The sequence below is a fragment of the Ursus americanus genome, chromosome 33, assembly GCF_024610735.1.
Source record: "Ursus americanus isolate L20-20 chromosome 33, mUrsAme1.1.p, whole genome shotgun sequence".
Taxonomy (NCBI): domain Eukaryota; kingdom Metazoa; phylum Chordata; class Mammalia; order Carnivora; family Ursidae; genus Ursus; species Ursus americanus.
The window spans coordinates 17,449,639-17,470,506 of record NC_142159.1 but is presented as its reverse complement, the minus strand read 5'-3'; the positions used below and the strand labels follow the sequence as shown (position 1 = coordinate 17,470,506).

The 20,868-nt window shown below is 52.5% G+C and overlaps 1 protein-coding gene across 1 annotated transcript; it reads right to left on the bottom strand.

The window, feature by feature from the left end:
* Positions 1-1,242: 1,242 nt before the first annotated feature.
* On the bottom strand, positions 1,243-20,198 carry TAS1R2 (taste 1 receptor member 2). The gene is made up of 6 exons (XM_045782237.2): positions 20,017-20,198; positions 17,862-18,162; positions 15,655-16,428; positions 10,841-11,050; positions 3,320-3,443; positions 1,243-2,165 (listed from the first exon to the last, which is right to left on the bottom strand). Exons 1-6 carry the CDS (start codon positions 20,196-20,198, stop codon positions 1,243-1,245), a joined length of 2,514 nt encoding a protein of 837 aa, XP_045638193.2.
* Positions 20,199-20,868: the final 670 nt, after the last annotated feature.

Here is a 20,868-nt window from a genome sequence, read left to right as displayed (position 1 = left end):
GCTGGCCGCCCCTGAGCTGGTCACTCTGCCTCTCTGGGAAGCAGCTCAGAGGCCTCGGCACTGAAATTCTGGCTCCCTGGGGCTCTGTGAGAGGCCAGGTGTGACCCCCGGACAGAAAAGTCACCGAGGGTGATGGGCATAGGCACAGCCACAGCCAGGACAGCACCTTCTCCAGGTTCAGCACTGCCGAGATGGCAGCACCATGGCCCACACTGGCTCCGGAGCACACGTGAGGCCCAAGCACCCCCCCAGACAGCACCCAGAATTTGCTGGGTTCCAAGCTAGTTTCCAACGGAGGCTAATCCCATAAACTAGAACATGTACCACGGACATTTGGGTGTAAAAAGGAAACACAGCCTTCTCTTGACCCTGATGATTCAAGGGATATGTGGATTTGCGATGGTTGGCATTTATCGAGTACCTACTGTATGCGCCCCACACCCATTCCTTCTGATCTTCCAATGTCCCGGTGAAGCAGCTATCGTTCCTATTGTAGAGACGGGGAAGTGGAGGCTCAGAAAGAGTAAATTATTGGCCCAAAGCACACAGTTCAGAAACGGCAATGCTGGGACAGAAACCGAGGTCTCCGATTAAAATCTTCTTTCTCGGAGGACCTCTAGAAACAAGAAGGAAACTCATCACTTCACCCAAGTGAGGTTTATTCCCATGCGTTTATAAAGCAGCCCCAATGCCCAGACGTCACTCAGAGAACCTGGGTCCCAAGCTCTGGGGGAGTCTGGGAGGTGAGGCACAGACACTACTGGGCAGCTAGTGACTGGCCCCCGGGCAGACATTCCCCACACCAGCCTCAGCCCAGCCCTCCAGTGTGTCCTTCCCTCACCTCCTGAACAGGACTGAAAGGAAGGAGCCCGAACCTGCAGACACCAACTGTGACCACCAGATGGCGACTGTTGGCTGCTGAAATCCACCTCTGCCTTGGAGACCAATAGGTAGGTCACCCTGGGTGGTTTTCCTAGAATGAGTGGCAGTGCCTGGCAAGCCAAACAGCTATAGGAGAAGTGTGAATATTTTTAGGCATCCACCACCAGGTGCGTAAACATGGCCAGGATGCAGAGAACCTGGGGCAGGGCGGGGAGGGGCCAAATCAGAGCAGGGTGAGGAGGTGATAGTCAGGGATGGCATCCCTGCGCCCAGCTGGGGCTGAATAAGCAAGCCCCCCCCCCCCGGTCTCCATCCCCCAGAGTGGAGCCCTCCGGCCCCCTGGGCAGCCTGTGGGCAATGCTAGTCCTTCCGCATGGTGTAGCCCTGAATCATGCTGCTGAAGTAGACCTGCGTGTTACGCTCCGGGTAGAAAAGGACCATGTAGCATTTGGGACCAAAGTAGCCCAGGCTGATGCCCAGAAGGTTGAGAACAGTGACCAAGAGGTCCAGGATGGTGACCAGGACCCCCTCATAGACAGACATGAAGGTGCAGAGGGAGATGGAGGAGGTGAAGTAGAAGGTCATGCAGAAGGTGATGAACTTGGCCTCGTTGTAGTTGGTGGGCAGCTCCTTGCCCATGTAGGCAAAGCTGAAGCCCGCCACGGACAGGAGCAGGTCCAGGCTGGTGTTGAGCAGCAGCGCCTTGCGGTAGTTGCAGGACAGAACTATGATCTTGGGGTCATCGGGGTCGGCGCGGGCGGTGGGGTTGGCGCTCATGACCAGCACGTTGCCCACCAAGATGACCACCTTGAGCACCGTGAAGGACGCCACGCAGACGTAGGGTCCATGATAGCGCACCCAGTAGCCGTAGGCGCGTGGGAGGCGCCTGGCCATCTTGAAGATGCAGATGATCTGGAAAGAGCGCACGGTGATGCAGGATATGCAGATGGTGAAGCAGAGGGTGAAGAAGGTCTGGCGGCAGAGGCACGTGAAGAACGTGGGCTGCCCTACATACATGGGCACCATGGCATACGCCAGCAGCAGCGGTATCAGCATCAGGAAGCACATGGGGCCCCCGGCCGAGCGAACCATGGGCGTGTGCAGGTGTCTCCAGAAGACCACCACAATGGCCAGGGTGCTGAGGAAGCCCAGGACGGAGAGCATGGCCACAATGATGGTGGATGCCTCGTGCCATTCAAGGAAGGCCAGCTGCCGCTTGAAGCAGGAGGTGTCATTCCTATGGGACCACTCGTAACTTGGGCAGGACTGGCAGTCGAATTCGTCTGCAAGAGCCCACGGCAGCTCCTGTCAGCCACACCCATCTTGCTAGCACCCACATCTTCTGCACCTGCATCGGGCCAGGTCTCAGAGGTGGGGGGGCGGTGAGCTGAGGGCAACGCCTACAGTCCTAGCCACCCCTCACAGATCCACTGGCCCATCAGCTCCCCACTGCCACCCCATTTCACAGATGAGGAACATAAGGCTCAGCCAGGCAGTCAGGAAACCACTAAGTTACGGAGGTAAGATTTGAACTGAGGTTCCCTTGACTCAGATCTTAGCAACTGTAATTCCTTCCTTCCAAGACTTTACCCTCTGGTGGGATAGACATTCAAGCATTTAGTCAAAGAATTCATTTCAACAAATTCTTTTTCGAGCACCTGACATGGGAGGCCACAGACATGGATAAAACCTAGTCCCCCGCCTTCAGGCTACTGACCAACCAGGAGAGGAAAAGCATGTGAAATCGTTCAAACTTTTGTTGAGCACCTACTCTGTACCCTGGGCTCTGCTGGGCACATAAAAGGACTCTGGTAGATGGATATATCCACTTAATTGACTAATCAAGGAAGTCATGAAAAAAGTAATTTGAGCCCCAACTGTGAACCGTGCTCAACACTAATATGGACAGAGAGAAGACATTGTCTCCACCTTCCTGGAGTTTATGATCTATGGGGGAGATGTTAATTCTTCTAATCAAGGATGTTACTCAATAAATATTCACTGAGAAAAATTATATGCTCTGAACTACACTAGGCACTGGGAAGATAGAGACATAAATCAGATCCTGTCCCCATCTGCCAGAAACATTTCTTCTGTGGACAGAGATGTTCATTCATTCATTCGTTCATTCATTCATTCATTCATTCATCCGTCCAGTGGACATTCTCTGGTCTGACACCCCTGGGCCCTCGGCTACATGTGTGTGGAGTGGGGATCAGTGACAGCTTTGCCTGGTTGAGGGCTGTTCCTTCTCCCACCCTCCCTAACAGTGTGCATTGAAGATTTTTCTCTACACCAGCTCCTAGGGAGATACACTGAAATCAGACAGGGTCCCTGGAGGAGACTCCAGAAACCCCCCGCCCAAAGATGAAGGGCTCTGAGAGCCCAGAGTGGGGTGGGGCAAGGCAGGGCAGGGGTGCGGGTCTGCAAGTCCTACCTGCAGTTCGGTTGAGGAAGGTGCCAGGAAGGCAGTCAAGACACTCAAAGCAGCAGGGATGGATGCCCACCGGCTTCTTCTTTTGCCCAGGGCGGCAGTCCTTGGAACACATGGACACAGGGATCTGGAGGGAAAAGGACAAGAGACCTGGAGCCCAACTAGCAGGATGCTCAGGGGAAGAAAACCTGGCCCCTGTCTGGGATGGGGAGGGAGCAGGGACTGCCATTAGAACTGGACCTTTGTAGGGACGATCTTAGTTTGGCCTCCCTGAGACCTAATTCACCTTCTTCAGGTTAACAGCACCCAACTGTTGAGACTGAGACTTTCTGAGGTTCCCAGGCAGATAAGATGTGACTCTGGGGCTGCTAGCAGTCACCTTGTCTCCACAGAGGGGGAACACTCCCAAGGAAGGAACTGAGATCTGGAGAGAGACCCTGGATCCATCCGTGCCTGAAGTCCTCATGGTCTACCCTTGGAGTGTTCAATGATGTCACCTTCTGCCATCTAAGAGTCTAATTAACACGGCCTTTGTGGAGGGGCAGGGGTTTTCAGATGAACAAGAGTGGGTAGGGAGTGGCCATGTCTATTGTTCTTACTGCTCTATTTCTAGAGAACAGAGGAGCCCCCACTGATGGTTTATTGAGCCCATGGATGAATTACAAACAGAGGGAACAGTAAGGGCAATGAGGCATGGGAATGGAAGGGAGTCAGCATGCTCTGAGAGAAGGGTGGAGGGTGGGAGAGCCCCATCCTGAAGGCTCATGTGGGGGACACTAAGAATGGAGGGGCAGTGGGAAGCAATGATGGCGTCTGAGTGGGGGAGCAGCCTGATTAGATTCAGGTGGTACAAAAGTCATTTTGATGCCTAAATAGGAGGGTGTTACAAGAGCACACGTATGAAGGGCCAGGGCCCAGACAAGGGGAGCTACAGTAGGACCACTTGATCTCAGAGCCCCTCCCTTCTTGCCTCTGAGAGGTCACCTGTCTTCCTGCTCCACCCGTCATCCCTCCTGCTCACGGCCATCAGACGATATCTCCAGACGTCTTGTTCTCCTGCCTGCGGCTCCTTCTTGGATAAAACTCAGGGGCTCTCCATCAGCCAAAATGAAACATCTGTTCCCCTGCCAGCCTCTCCAGGCTGTCAGCAGTCTTCTCTGCCTCCACGGGACCACACACACGTGCACACCAACACGCACAATCACCTTATCCAGACCTACACTTTACCACCCTTTTGCCATGGATCGTCCCCACCACCACCCTCTAAATTCATCTCTTCGCTATTCCCTAAGTAACTAACTTCATCCTACTCTTACTCATGGACTCTCAGCTTGCTATTCACTCACTCACTCACTCATTCATTCATTCAAAAAGGTATTGAGCTCATACCGATGACAAGCACTGGGAATACAGCAGTGAACCAAATGAGGCCAAGTTTCTGTTCTTAAGGAATTAATACTTTCATGGGGAAAAGACACAACGCACATATAATATGTATCTTGACAGGCGGTGATAAATATCATGAGGGAAAGTCGTGCCATGCAGTGGGGATGGAAAGTGATGGAAGGGCTGATTGCAAATTCGAATGGGGTAGCAAGAATGGCCTCACTGAGCAGCTGACACTGGAGCAGAAACCTAAAAGCTGTGAGGGACCAAGCCAGGAAAAGATCTATGCAGGCTGAGGGAACAGCATATGCAAAGGCCCCGTGGCAGGGGGCACGTGGCATGGTCACTGAGCAGCAAGGGCGTGTAGCTTGAGCTTGATCAGGGCTGATCAACTCAAAGAGGTGGTGTCAAAATACTTGGGCTTTTACTCTGAGTGAAATGAGAAACTATGAGAGGATTCCATGCAGACGAGTGACAGGATCTGACTTCCTTTTAACAGGGATGTCCTGGGTTCCATGTTGAGTTTAAATTGTGAGGGACAAGAGCAGAAGCGAGGGAGCAGGTAGAATACTGTCACAATAGCCCAGGTGAGAAACAGTGGTGGCTCCAGCTAAATAGGCAGCAGCAGAACAGAGGAGAAGAGGTCAAAACACTTCTGAAAGAAACTAAGACCCAAGTAAATGGAAAGACATTCCACATTTATGCCTTGGAAGACTTAACATGGTGAAAATGTCAATAGCACCCAAAGCAATCTACAGATTTAATGCAACCCCTATCAAAATCCCAGTGATTTTTTTTTCAGGAATAGAAAAACCCATCCTAAAATTCAGATGCAATCTCAAGAGACCTGAATACCCAAGGTACTCTTAAAAAAAGAGCAAAGCTGGAGGACTCGCATTTCCTGATTTCAACACTTACTACAAAGCTACAGTAATCAAAGCAACGTGGTTATGGCATAAAGACAGACATACAGACTGATTAAATAGAATAGAGAGTCCTGACACAAACCCTCACACATAAGGTCAAATGATTTTTGACAGGAGTTGCAAGACCATTCAGTGCGGGAAAGATCGTTTTTCCAATGCATGGTGCTGGGAAAACTGGATATCCACATACAAAAGAATAACGTTGGACCTAACACCATATACAATTACCTGAAAATGGATCCATGACTTGAATGGGAGACTTAAAACCATAAAAACAACTAGAAGAAAACAGAGGACACAAATTTCATGATGCTGGATCTGGCAGTGATGTCCTGGATAGGACTTCATGAAAATTTAAAACTTCTGTCCATCGAATGACACTACCGAGAAAGTGAAAAGGCAACCCACAGAATGGGAGACAATATTTGTAAATCATATATCTGACAAGGGATTAATATCCAGAACATATAGAGAACTCCTAGAACGTAATAACTCAATTCAAAAATGGACAAAGATCTTGAGTAGAGATTTCCCCAAAGAAGAGATACAAGTGAAAAATAAGCACTTGGAAAGATGTTCAATTAGTAATTAGTAGAGAAATGAAAATTAAAACCACAGCGAGAGACCACCTCACATCCATTAGGATGGCTACTACCAGGGGCGCCTGGGTGGCACAGCGGTTAAGCGTCTGCCTTCAGCTCAGGGCATGATCCCGGCGTTATGGGATCGAGCCCCACATCAGGCTTCTCTGCTATGAGCCTGCTTCTTCCTCTCCCACTCCCCCTGCTTGTGTTCCCTCTCTCGCTGGCTGTCTCTATCTCTGTCAAAATAAATAAATAAAATCTTTAAAAAAAAAAGGATGGCTACTACCAAAATAATAATAATAATAATAATTAATAATAATAATAACAGAACATAAGCAGTGTTGGCGAGGGTGTGGAGGAACTGGAAACTCTTGTCTGTGGCTGGGAATGTAAAATGGTGCGGCCGCTGTGGAAAACAATATGGCGGTTCCTCAAAAAATTAAAAAGAGAATAAAGTCATGATCCAGTTTCCACTTCCAGGTGGATACGCAAAATAATTGAAAGCAGGGTCTCAAAGAGATAGTTGCACACCCATGTTGATAGCAGCATTATTCACAATAGCTTAAAGGTAAAAGCCACCTGAGTGTGCCCATTGATGGATGAATGGATAAGCGAAATGTGACATTTTTTTATTGGATTATGATTATTCATAGTCATAATCCATTGATTGAATGGATTATTCAGTCTTAAAAAGGAAGGCAATTCTGACACACGCTACAAAATGAATGAACCTTGAGGACATGATGCTGAGTGAAATAAGCCAGTCACAAGAACTGGCTTACTGAGTAATTCCATTCATAGGAGATCCTTAGTCAAACTCATAGAAACAGAAAGTAGAACAGTGGTTTCCAGAGCTGGGGAGAGGTGGGAATGGGGAGTTAGTGTTGAACAGGTGTAAAGTCTCCATTCTGAAGATGAAGAGTGCGGGAGGTGGAGGCTGGTGGTGCTAGCACAGGAATGTGAATGCACCTACTACCACTGACCTGTGCACTTTCAGATGGTGTAGATGTAAACTATTTATGTGTATCTTGCCACAATAGAAAAATTTGGAAAAAATTGGTTTTTTTAACCATAATTTCCATTTTTAATTATATAAACTATTTATGTATATCTTGCCACAATAGAAAAATTTGGAAAAAATTGGTTTTTTTAACCATTATTTCCATTTTTAATTATGTAAACTATTTATGTATCTCTTGCCACAATAGAAAAATTTGGAAAAAATTGGTTTTTTAACCATAATTTCCATTTTTAATTACGTAAACTATTTATGTATATCTTGCCACAATAGAAAAATTTGGAAAAAATTGGTTTTTTAACCATAATTTCCATTTTTAATTACGTAAACTATTTATGTATATCTTGCCACAATAGAAAAATTTGGAAAAAATTGGTTTTTTTAACCATAATTTCCATTTTTAATTAATATATACCGAAGCTTCTAGAATGCAGTGAACACAGTACTTAGAGGGATAGACACAGCCCTAAATGCCTACTGAAAAGAGAAGAAAGCTCTCAAGTCCTTAGCGTTTACTATCTCACAGGTTACGTTTACACTTCTCTCCATCAGGGGTTGGTCTACACGGAGCTAGATCACTCTGGCATTCCTCAGTACCTCATGCTGGTCCGCTGTATCCACAGCATCGCACTCATTGAATCTGGTGAGTGGGAAGTAGCAAGTACTCTTTATGCCCCACCAGGACATGAATCCTTAGGGATCAGGATAAACCTTTCAAAGATTCAAAGGGGGCCTGCCACACCGGTGATGCTGTTAGGGGTCCCGTGGTCTGGGGAATGCCAAGACATCCTCTCAACGCTAAAGGACGAGTCATTACCTCTTACACCTCATACCATTAAACAAGTATGGCCCTTGATGGACCTCTCCAGGTGGGGGACATTAATTGCTCTTGGCAATACTGCTCCAACCCACATTTAGCAGGCGGCTCAGATGGCTTCTGCTTTCAAGGTAGAGAATGACAAGCCTACAAAAAGATTCTGAAGGCGGCCCTGGGTGCAGGGCGCGCTCTCCTTGCCACTCGGGCCGTCTGGGCAGGCAGATGTGTCGACGCGAACATCACGTGCAGAGGACAAGATGGGCAAGCCCTAGGAAGAGAGTTGCATGGTGCCGCTACAACACGCCTTCCACAAGGTACAACTCACTGTTTGCAAATCAGCTCCCGTGTCCTGCTGGGCCTTTGTGGGAAATGAGCACGTGGCCTCAGGACCTCAAGTGACCCTCAGATGCACGGAGTTGTGGGGTCGGGCAGGAGGAGTGGCAGGTCCCCATGCAATGGAAAGGATGCACTTTGGATGAGGCCAAAGCAGAGCCAGGGGGAACAAGTACATTCCTCAAACCTCTGTGTCTCGTGTGAATGCCAATCCAAGAACGCAGGGAGTCATAAAAACCAGACAGAAAGGATGAGGCCTCCAGCACAGGTTGGCTGGCCTCTGCCCTTGTCACCCCAGGGCTCACACAATGGGCCACAGATAGAGCGCCCACAGTGTCAGGGATGGAGGGTGTGGGTATGAGTGCAGCAGTGTGGGCCCCTCTCTCCATGGTCGGCGTAGCTATAGCCACTGCCAAGCACCTAACCTTCCAGCCCAGAGACCGCGCTGAGCCCTGGATTTGCTTCCAGTCTACGTACACACTGGCATGTCTACCACATCGGGTGTCTTCTTCCCTGGAGGGAGCACTGATGCGTCCGTGTAAGAACTCGCCTCCCCCGTCCTCAGTGGGGTGCCACGATCCGAGGCCAGATGGACTGAATGAGTTACTATCATGGGTCCCCCCAGAACATCACCTCAGACAAGAGACCCCTTATATGGCAAAGGGGGTGTGACATGGGCATGTGACCCCCAGATCTACTGATCCCAACATATGCCATGTCACCTGGAAGTGCCAGGCCTAATGAGATGATGGAATGGCATACTAAGGGTTCAGGTAAGGTCCAGCTTGGGGACAACACCTTGAGGGTAGGGCCACTGCCCTTTAGGATGAGGTATAAACATGGACTGGGAGGCTGGTATATAGCACTGTGGCCCCAACAGCTAGAATACGGGGGTCCAGCAACCGCGGGGTGGAAGGATTAACCACACTCACCATGGTTCTCGGGGGCTCCCTATGGTGCGTCTCATCCCCACAAGCCTGGACTCTGCTAGAACACAGGTTCTGGTCTCCAAAGAGGGAATACTTCCACCAGCAGACAAAAGAGGCTGTCTGGTCCCCCCTTGGTCATTTCAGGGGCCTGATGTCAGTGAACGAGACGGCCAAGGAAGGAGGAGGTAACTGACTTGGATTCGTGTGAGCAGCTAGGTGGCTGGTACTCAAGGGGAAAGGAAGGAGTAGGCCTGGAATCCGGGAGATTGGCCACGGTGGCCCAGTCCCCACCGCCGCTGGACACCTGCCACAGCCACAGGCCAGCAAGGACAAGGCAACCACGGGCTCAGACACCTGGGGATGAGTGTCTGGATCACCCCAGCAGCCAAGTGGCTGAGGGTGAAGGACACTCCACGATGGGTGGCAGAAGGGAGACATGAGGAGTAGGGGCTCCACCTGGGACCCCGCTAAGGCAGCAGGGCCTGTGGGGGGTCCGCTCAGCTCCCACCAGGGGGACTGGGCTGGCTGCTGCCCTCAAAGCCCCACCCCACGGGCCAGGGGAAAGACAACACCACAGTGAGCGCAGCGAGGAATGGACGTCTCTGTGGACTCCCTCACATCTCAAACCTCCTTTTATTCCTGCCACAGCCACAGTAACCACTTTGTGTGGACGCTACCTGTCAGCACCTCACCTAAGTGACACTCAGTCTCTTTCGCTCTCTGCCCTGGGGCCAGGGTGTGAGATGCTCGTGGGAAACTGCTGGGCACTCACACACGTGTGACCAGGAAGCACGAGAGAGTCGAAGCCCCGTGGGGAGACCCTTGACCTATGGTGGGTGGGGCGTGGTACAGACCCATGGATCCATCCCATCCTCTTCCCTCCCTTGGGGACAATTCTAAAGTGGTCCTTCAGAAGGTCCTGGTAAGACTGAGCTCACAGCAGCGTCCAGCTTGAGAACTTTTCCTTCTACTGACGTTCCCTGTGTCCCTAACGAGCTCTCCCCCATTACCTACTCCTGTTGCCATGGAACATACCCTGGAATAAACTATCTGCATGTAAACTCTTGCCTCAGGCTCTGCTTTCTAAGAGAAACCCAGGCAAAGACACTGTTATTTGTTGAATCGCCTTCCCGCAAAATTCATAGATTGAAGTCTGGACCCTGAGGACCTAAACTGTGACCTTATTTGGAAATAGGATCATTGCAGATGTAATTAGTTAAGATGAGGTCCTATTGGAGTGGGGTGGGCCCGTACTCCAATACGACTGATGTCTTTATAAAAGGGGAGATTGGGAGACAGACCCACCTGCAAGGAGAAATGTTCACTTGGCACAGCCCCTGAGTCCCTGGGTCCTGAGGAGCCAGAAAGCCCTAGACATCCCCAGTGCTTAGTCACTGGGAGGGACAGGGCCCAGACGTTCCCCACCGGCTGTTGATAAGGGATCTCAGGTCCGAAGCACCCAGGCCACCCTAGCTCCAGCCAGCGCCCAGCCCCAGGCCCCAGCTCCCCTGGAAGCCATCGGAGAGCTGACCGTGTTGTCGGCGGTGTGCCAGGACACGTTGCGGGTGGTTTTCAGCTGCCGCAGCACAGGGTAGTAGGAGGCGATGCTCTGAAACGGGTTCTGGCTCAGGTCCCACTGCCACTGGATGACCTCCAGACTCATGAGCACGTCCCCTTGCTTGTCGAAAAAGATTTCGTGGCCCAGGAGGCTGAAGTTGACCTTCCAGATTTCCTGAAGCAGCTACAGGGGCCAAAGGGAAAGGAAGGGAGGCTGGCATCAAGCCTGGGCCATGCCTGGGGGAAGTTCTCCCACCCCCCTAGCCTTGATTCCCACACCTGCCCAAGGGCGCTGTAGGAGTGTACAGGTGGCCGTCCAGGAGGCAGTGGCTGAGCGCGCTGGCTCTGGAGTCAGATACCTCTGGGTTTAGACACCAACTCTGCCACCCGCTTTGAGGCCTTGGACCTGTCGCTTGACCTCTGTGAGCCCCAGTTTCCTCTTTGGCAAAGTAGGACAACAAAAACCTTGTCTCCTGGGCTCTGAAGCCATCAGTGAGTTTACCTATGGTGGGAACTGAGGACAGTGCCTGAAAACCAGTAAGTACTCACGTCCGGCCCAGGTGTTGATTGTATTCCTTCTCCCTAGAAGTCACCTCGGCCATCCCTGGGGTACCTATCACCTGGGCTCCAGAGCCCGCTGCCTCTCTCACCCGCAAGGGCCGGCTTGAACCTGCCCCTGCCCCCTGGGTGTTTCCTGCCTCCCCACCGCTAGAAGCCACTCTCCAGTCTCTCCCCATGCCATCCCCCATCACTCCGAGTATGCAGAAGCTGGTGCAAACTGGAACATGCTTTGGACTGGGCATCATTTGGCCTGAATTCCAATCTGAGCTCTTTTCTCAATGTGCTGTGTGACTTTGGGCAAGTCACTGAGCCTCTCTGAGCTGGCCCCAAAAGAGCTTCCAGCTCGATCAATCTGGCTCCTAGATTTTCCCTCCATAAATGAAAGAGTCTATTGGGCTATATCTTGGGGGCCCGGAGCTCACCTCTCCTCTGGGTCCAACAGACAGATAGTCAAGGAAACCGGGCCCTAGCCCTCTTCCCACCCTGTCCAGGGAGCGAGGTCCTGAATCTGGAAGCTTCTCTGGCATTTGCACATGTTGCTAGGACTGAGGGCAATGGTCTTGGGAGCTGAGAGGAGGGAGGCTCCTCCCAGGTGGTAGGTCTCTGGACGGGGTTCAAGATGGTGAAGGTCCGCGGGGAGCCAGGTCCTGGTGTCCAGGTCATATCCCCATACTGACATGGCTGGGCCGGGCTGAGCAACCTGGGATTCCAGGGCTCCAAGGTAGGCAGTCAGAAAGTATTGTCCCTGGGACGGCTGGGTGGCTCAGTTGGTGAAGCATCTGCCTTTGGCTCAGGTCATGATCCCAGCGTCCTGGGATCAAGTCTCACATCAGGCTCCTTGCTCAGTAGGGAGCCTGCTTCTCCCTCTGCCTGCCACCTCCCCTGCTTGTGCTCTCTCCCTCTCTCTGACAAATAAATAAATAAAATCTTTTGGAAGGAAGGAAGGGAGGGAGGGAGGGAGGGAGGGAGGGAGGGAGGGAGGAAGAAAGGAAGGAAGGAAGGAAGGAAGGAAGGAAGGAAGGAAGGAAGGAAGAGAAAGAAAAAGAAGAAAGAGAAGAAAGAAAGAAAAAGAGAAGAAAGAAAGAAAGAAAGAAAGAAAGAAAGAAAGAAAGAAAGAAAGAAAGAAAGAAAGAAAGAGTTCCTGCCACTCTCCTGAGTGGGAGGAGGCCTGGACTATCATCGTCCAGACACTGGTGTCAGAAATGAATGCAGACAAAGAGGAAGACATTCAGCTTCTCTCTGCACCAGGTCCCAGGCACACAGCATGGTCAGTCCTCTCCAGAACTCAGCAAGGTGCATATCATTCCTTCTATTCACACATGAGAAATCCCTGGCTCCGAGATATCCCATAACTTGCCCAAGGTCGCACAGCTAGTGGTGGCAAAGCTGGGATTCAAACCCAGGTCGGCCTGGGTACAAAGCTCGGCCTCCCAACAGATGCACAGACGGGCCGTGGCTGCGATGCTGGGCGGACCGAGGCAGAGAGAAGGGCGCAGCCGAGAGCGAGTGAGGATGGCGAGCAGGTGACCATGACCCAGCGTGCCGTCCTGGCTGGCCGGTGGCTGTGAGAGCCCCAAGGGCCCCATCCTCATCTCCATTTGGAAAACGAAAGGATTGGACCCTAAGAGTCTGAGAAGACCTTGCAATCCCCACCCTCTGTGATTCCATACCCTGCCGAACATTGCCCAGGGACTGCCCAGCCCTCTCCCATTCACCAGCCTGGATTTCCCCAGCCTGACCCTGAGCACAACCCCACCCCCCATCACCACGGCCGGGTGTCCTCCCTGCCTCCAACCGCGAGTCTCCCTGTCACCCAAGGCCTCTCCCTCTGCCTCACCCCTCCACCCCAGAGCTGCCCTCCCCTCTATCGCCCCTGCCCCCGCCCTTGTGCATCACCACCCCCCAGCCACTCCCTAGCTGGGTGACCATCACATCGTTGAACCTGCATGTGGGAGAGCAATCACCGAGTAACAGTGTCTACTCACAGCCTACCTGGGGGTAGAGGGCAATTCACACAAAGGGGTTAGCACACGGTAACTGCTCATTCGATCAGTTCATTCATTCATTCAATAAACATTCACTGAAAGTCATCTCTGAGCCAAACCCAGTTCCAGCAGCTGAGGTTACTGCACGGAATAGGATTGAAAGGTCTCTGCTCTCTCAGGCTTACATGTGGGGGGAAGGGGGAGGCAGGGTAGAGAGTAGCCAATAAACAAGTAAGGAAGTAAACACGATAAAATAATTTGGGGTCAGTGTTATGACAAAAATCAGCAGGGTGGCGTGGCATGACCCAGCCATGGTGGAGGGTCCCGCACAAGTGGGTCTGTTAGGACAAAGGGGAGGGACAGCTGGAGCCCAGCTCACCCCCCTCCAAGCCACGCTTCTGGGGTAGGGCGGCGTCCATCCCGAGCAAAGGGGCTCGTGGTCTAACGGGTCCGCACAAAAGGGCATTGTTTCCTAATTCCCACGGTGACACTGTTCGCACCAGTGGAGATCCTGGGGGACATCCACAGAGGGAGTGCTGGGCTCCCTGCTTCTGTCTCTGTCCCCCCTCCACCTCAACCCCAGATGGCTGGTTGGATCACCTCAAAAACAGCATCTCCGCGCTTGGCTTGGAACTCTCCGTGGGCTCCTACTGAGTCCGGAACAAAGCGCCACCTCCTTCATCTGGCACGTGATGCCCTCCAATGTCACCTGCAGCTCCCCTAGTGCCCTGTCCTTTGGCCTCAGTGGCCTGACCACACGACCAGGCCACCACTCTCCTCTTGGAATGTCCAATGCCTTCCTGACCCCTCTCGCTCCCAGTGATGCCCCCTGAACACCTCCCCGGCCCCTGAACACACACTGCAACTCTGACCCCCTGCTGCAGAGACGGATCTTACTGGCTGTTCTCGTCCCTCCTAGGGTGAGGGTCTGCTGCTCCCACAGTGCCCAGCCAGGGCCTGGAAGTTAGCTCAGTCAACGTGTTGTGTTCTGATTGCTATGATCGGAGCTCTTGGGTCTCCACTGTTAGGAGAAGAAAGAAGTCGACTGGTCCTTCATCACAGCCACTGCACTCGTGGCTGGGAGAGCTGCAGAGCGCGGTGGGAACACCATGGTGGGGTCAAAGGGCCGACCAGCGTTCAAAGCCATGGTCTGCCGCTTACCACTAAAACCTTCCCCGATGGGTCACCTTGACTCCCTGTCTCAGTCTTCCTATCTGTAGACTACCACCCTCGCAGGATGGCCACGAGTTGGGCGATGTATACCAGGGGCTCAGTGCCTACAACTGAGGCTCGAAAGACAGTAAAACACTCGTGACAGTTATGTATATTAACGCAGCAGCACATGCAATAAAATAGAATATTTTGCTGGCTGGCACAAGAATTCCTTTTAAAGAATAATTGCATTTTTCAAAAAAATAAGCACTTAGAGTTGCAAAGTTAGGCTCTGAGATTATGGGGCAGAGAGGTACAAATAAATAGATGAAGAGAAGGGGGAATTTTTGAAAGAGCGAACTCAATTGCTCTGTGAAGGAAGTGAACAGATATTCAGAGTTGGGGGATCAGGAAAAGCGAGGAAGGGGAGAATAAAGACAGAATATAGGCAAGGGTTGGGGGAGTGCTTGAACCCCAAAGTATGAAAAAGCCAGGGAGCCATTCAAGCACAGAGATGCTGGATAGCAAGGTATGAAGTGAACATCTCTGATGTAAATCCCCTGTGCTCCTCCAGACCCCTGGGAAAACCTTCTACCCCCGGGAAGACTTCATAGTTTGGGGGGTGTGTGTGTGTGCAAATCAGAAAAACACAGATTTAAACTCCGAGTCTGAATCCAGACAACACAAAGCTGGGACAAGAGAAGATGCATAAGCCAGAAGCAGGGCCTCAGAGAGCAGACGGAATACACAGGTCCACCCCCAAGGCCTTCAGCCTGGAGGGAGACGGCAGGGGACCTGGGGTGCCCACTGCCTGCCAGGCTTCCTTCCAGGGAATTTCACCCAAATCTCCTCCCATCTTGGATGGCAATGATTACATTAATACAAAAAGGAGTTTTGTCACCATGAAGGACTTCTGTCTGGTTCTATGTGTCTGGAGGCAGGGCATGGTCCCATGGCCTCTCCCACCAGTTTGCCCAGAACCCAGCAGAAGACGGGAAGGCCAGCACAGAGCCCGTGCACCTGGCGGTCTCCACGGCAACCACTCCACGCCTGACCGCGGGGCCCTGACTTTCCGTGGGCGGGGCCTTACCTGCCAGGGGTAGACCACCCTCTTGGAGCAGGCGGTCTGGGTGCAGCTCAAGAGGCTGTGTAACGCGTGGGCCACGGCGTAGACGGCCGAGTACACGCTATAGACCACGCGCTCGCCGGAGAGCGTGAGGATGGTGTTGAAAGACGCTGCGGTGTCCTGGCAGGTGTCGCACTCCTGGTTGCAGGTGGCCCCCAGGCTGGTCCTGTTGGGCTCGGGCGGCCCGGCCTGGGCGGGGCGCATGCGGAACTCGCTAAAGCCCGGGATGGGCACGCTCTGGGTGGTGATGCCCAGGAAGGTGCCCGTGTTGCGAAGCTCGGTGAGGTTGTGCAGGACCGGGTCGATGGACCAGGACTCAGAGGCGATCCACACGGCGCCCGTGAAGTTCTGGCGGAGCACCTCACGGAAGAAGTTGTGCAGGACCAGGTCGGGTGAGAACAGGACCACGACGCGTGCCGAGCTCTGCTGTAGCTTGTCCACGATGGCCTCCAGGCGCTGGTGCTCCCACTGCGTCACCTCCAGGTTGGGCTGCGGCATGGGCAGCGTCTCCTGGAAGGCAATGCAGATGTCGCGGGTGGCCAGACGCTCGTTGAGCAGCTGGCTGTTGTAGCGGCCATAGTCGTCGCTGCTCACCAACACGATGATCCAGTTCCAGCGGAAGTGAAGCATGAGCTGCACCATGGCCTCGATCTGGTGATCTGCACCCGGCACCGTGCGCAGCAGGGCTGGGAAGAGCTGCTTGTTGCGCAGCTCGTCGCTCGTGGCACTGTAGGTGATCTGCCGGAGGGGACCGCCGCCAGCATGAGCGAGGGCCTCCCTAGGCCACCGTCGCCCCACCTGCCCCCACAGCACCCCCCCCATCCTTCCCCCTGTGGTCTCTGCTGAACATGGCAGTCGGGTGACCCAGCACACACCTGTCAGTCACCTTACTTCTCTGCTCAAAACCCTCCAATGGCTCCGAAAGTCACTCAGGGACAGCCAGAGTCCTAGTGGCCCCCAGAGGGCTCCATCACTGTCCCCAGCCCTCTCCTCTCCGACCTCATCTCCTCCTACTCTCCCCCGGGGTCCCGCTTCTGCTCCCAGGTTCTGTGAATGCACCAGGTACCTGCTGGCCTCTGCATTCTCTGCCCCCTCGTCCCAGAGGGCTCTTCTAGCCACCCTCACCTCTTCACCTGCCTCAGGTCTTGGTCCAGTTGTCAACGAGACCTGCCTGACCACCCTGCTGGAAACTGCAGTCCCCCTCTACCTGTTCCACCTGCCCACCGACCTGTCCAGCCTCCCGGACCCTGCTTGCCTTTCACTTCTGTGCACTGAACTCCTCACTTTCCCGCAGCCTTATCACGTGGTTACCGACATGGCCTGTCTCTCCCGCTAGGAGATAGGCTCTTACATTTTGTCCCCTGCTGTATCCCCAGCCCGACAACGGCACTTAGCACAGGAGGTGCTCAATAAATATTGGTTAAGTGAATGAAAGAATGAGGTTAGTCCCGGACTAGATGTCTCACATAAGCATATTAACATTTACTAAGCACCTACTATGTGTCAGACCCTTGGTGCTTTACATAATAAAAATGATGGCAAAAATTATAGTATTTTTAACTACCTACTATGGGCTGGCTTCCTGTGCCTTAACGCATAAAAACTTTAGACCAATTCTGGTTGAGGCATTTTTAATCATGATGACGATGACACTTACAATAATAGTACTAATACTAATGGCCCTTTTTCGAGGACCTGCTCTGTGGCAGATCCTCTGCTAGGCAACTGTACGGGATAACCATGAGCACTTTCTGAGTCTTCGTTTTTGTGCCAAGTGCTTTACCTAATGACCACTGCAGCGCTGACGAGCTACCGTACCACACAAACTCCTACAGAGGTTAAATCCTTTAACCTTCAGACAGTCCTGGGATGGAACTCTTATCATCCCATTTTACAGGTGGGGAAGCTGAGGCTCGGAAGGATTAAGAGATTTTCTCAAGGCCTCACCATGGCCAAGACTCAGAGCCAAGATGCACGCCCAGGTCTGTCTGCCTCCAAAGCCTGAGCTCTTAACCCACCAGCCGGGCTGCCTTCGCAGGGCCGGGGTTGACATCCCAACTCTGCTTCCTGCCTCCTCCTAGCCCCCATGACTAGTGGGGGAAGTGAGTCCTCTGGACAACCCCTCCTCCGCACCCTCCCCTGCTCCTTCCCCCAGGAGCCAGGGGCCTCACCTGGGGAAGGAGGAAGAGGGAGAGGAAGTGGGCCACAGTTGCGGTGGATTCGGAGTTGTCAGGGCCGATGACGGCCACCACACGGGGCACGTAGTGGCTGTAGTCCTCCTGGATGGGCAGGGAATAGTCCTCCCGAGCCAGGAAGTAGAGCACGGGCTGCACGTTGTTGGAGATGTAGCAGATATCCACCATCTCGTAGCCCAGCAGCACACCCGGCAGGAGGCGGCTGTGGTTGTTGATCTCCTCCACCGCGAAGCGCATGGCCTGCAGGAGGTTGTAGCCCAGCACCTTCATTTCATACCTGCGGGAGCCACACGGGGCGGGGGGTGCAGGTCCACAGTGAGAAGGGGCAGGGATGGGAGAGCCAGCTTGTCCCTTCTGCCTCCCATAAGAAACCCAGGAGTTGTCTGAGAAGGAGCCTCTCCAGAAGATTGTGGCATTTTTATCACATCATGGTCGCCACACCGTACCACAGCTCTAGAATCACCATCATCCCTATGACCACCTCTCATACTATGATCTTTGTGCCTACCATCGGTCACTACCATTGTCACCACTACCACCCTCCTATGATCTCTATCACTGCTCTATCAATGTCCACCAATGTGATCACCATTACCCACTACAATCTCTGTCGTCACTCTCATCGCTGTCACACTGTCACACCTACTATTCCTATGAACAATACCATCACCTCTGCCATCACTAAAACCATATATCTGTGACCACCACGACCAATATCACCATCACCACCACTGCCATCACTACCACTGTCACCATCATCATCTTCATCACCATCATTACCATCATCTTCACCACCACCACTATCCTTACCACCAGCAACATCACCATCATCGCCATCATCATCTTCACCATCATTACCATTATCTCATCACCACCATCACCACCACTGCCACCAATACCACCATCATCACCATCACCATCATCACCATCATCATCTTCATCACCATAATTACCATCATCATCTTCATCACCATCATTACCATCATCTCATCACCACCATCACCACCACTGCCACCAATACCACCATCATCACCATCACCATCATCACCATCATCATCTTCATCACCATCATTACCATCATCTTTATCACCACCATCACCACCACTGCCACCACTACCCCCATCATCACCATCATCTTCATCACCATCATCACCATCATCATCTTCATCACCATCATTACCATCATCTTCACCACCACCTCCATCCTTACCACCACCACTAGCAACACCATCACCACCACCACCATCATCATCATACTCTTCACCATTTGCATTATCATCAGTATTACTGCTATCAACATTATCAGCATCACCAACCCTACCACCGTCACTTCACGGAACTCCCCATCATCATCACAGTCATCAGAACATTCAATAATGTGCCCAGTCCCATCACTGGCACCATCACCCTCACCATTCTCAAATCAGCATATAACCTTCCCCCACATCGCAGAAAGGGTGCATTTCTTAGAGTCAGCCCTTTATCATCTTTTGCACACTCCTTCCTTTATCTCTCTCTCTCAAAATGCCTTCACCCTCTCTGCACCAGGTCACTAATTCATAGTCCTATGCTTCCATAAAGACAGCCCACCTAATCTCGAATGATGCTGCCACCCTGTGGGGCTCACAGGGGAAGGGTAGGTGAAGGAAATCCCTTCCAGTCCTGGAAGCATCCCCACCCACCTAACCACAGCCCTAGGGAAATGCAAACCTTCCCCTCCAGTCTGAGAACCTCCTACAGAAAAACCACATTTCTGCTTTCCAAAGGCATAACCCTTGGTTTCTAGACTGGGCCCTGACGTGGACTCACTTGCCAAAGTAGGTGGGGGTGGTTTTGATAGTCCCTACAACCCCTCCAGGCTCAAATATCCTGTAACTCTTTATTAAGAGATGTGATGTTGGGACAACCAGGTCTCTGTGTTTCAGAACACAATTGCTGCGGATCTTGGTAACATGAACTGTGGGTTCTCCCTGCGGGCCAGTGGGGATAATCCAGGATGGGGGGTTGGCAATGAATGAGGAGGAGCATTTCGAACCCTGGGTCCTGGCCTGGTCCCCTGAGGACCACAGGATCAGCACAGGCTTCCCACCCCACCCCCATCACCACTTCCAGCCTCACACTGGAGACTCACTCCTTGCACTGGGGCACCTGCAGGAAGTTGAGGTGGACGATGCCCTTCACGTTGGCATGGAGGGTGAAGAGGCCACCCAGAAGGTAATCCCCAGCCAGGTAGAAGTCTGAGTTCTCAGCTGGCACAGCCAGGACCTGCAGCAGGATGAACAGGAAGCAGACCGCCCTGGCCCGGGGTTCCATGGCTGGGAAGTGGGGGTCCCTGGAGGTGGCCCTGCCTCATCAGAGAGCTGGCAGCTTGACACCAGGGGATTTGCACAGACATTTACATAATGACTGCTCTGCTATGGCTCATGGGGCAGGGAAAGCACCTGGGACAGGTGGAGAGGTTTGAGAACTCCGGGGGAAAAGGAGGAGGCTGGAACTAGGATGATCCCTTCCTAGGGCATGTTGGGACCTGGGTGGTCTGGAAGACCCCCACCTGGAAGTAGAGAAAGCATGTCCTGCTAACTTGGACACTCCCTAGCCTTCTGCCACTGAGTTGAGGACAGGTCTCATGCCCCTAATGTTTCTGACACTTGGGAGTCAAGGACACAGATACTCACCCAGGAGACAGAGTAGGCTGGCAAATGGAGCCCGAGCTTTAGAGCCAGATCAAGTGGAGCCTGGCATATAGTAATTCATGGCATGTGACCCACAGCAGGTGTTCCAGAAGTAGCAGCCGTTGTCAATAAGAACCAGGCACCATGCTGCGTGCTTGCCATTCACCATCTCGTTTAATGCTCGCGATAACCAGGACTGTTACCAGCCCCATTTCACAGATGAGGGAACTGAGGCACAGAGAAGTTAAGAAACCCGCCCAGGGTTGCACAGCCAGCAAAGCTGGGATTCAAATCCCACAGTCAGATTCTAG

Excerpts from the sequence above, each read along its gene's own strand:
- TAS1R2 (XM_045782237.2), bottom strand. The coding sequence starts at position 20,198 with ATGGAACCCCGGGCCAGGGCGGTCTGCTTCCTGTTCATCCTGCTGCAG. Across the intron at positions 16,429-17,861 it reads CCCTCTTCCTCCTTCCCCAG|ATCACCTACAGTGCCACGAG; the intron begins GTGAGGCCCCTG and ends CCCCTCCGGCAG. Across the intron at positions 3,444-10,840 it reads GGCACACCGCCGACAACACG|ATCCCTGTGTCCATGTGTTC; the intron begins GTCAGCTCTCCG and ends TTTTCCCTCCAG.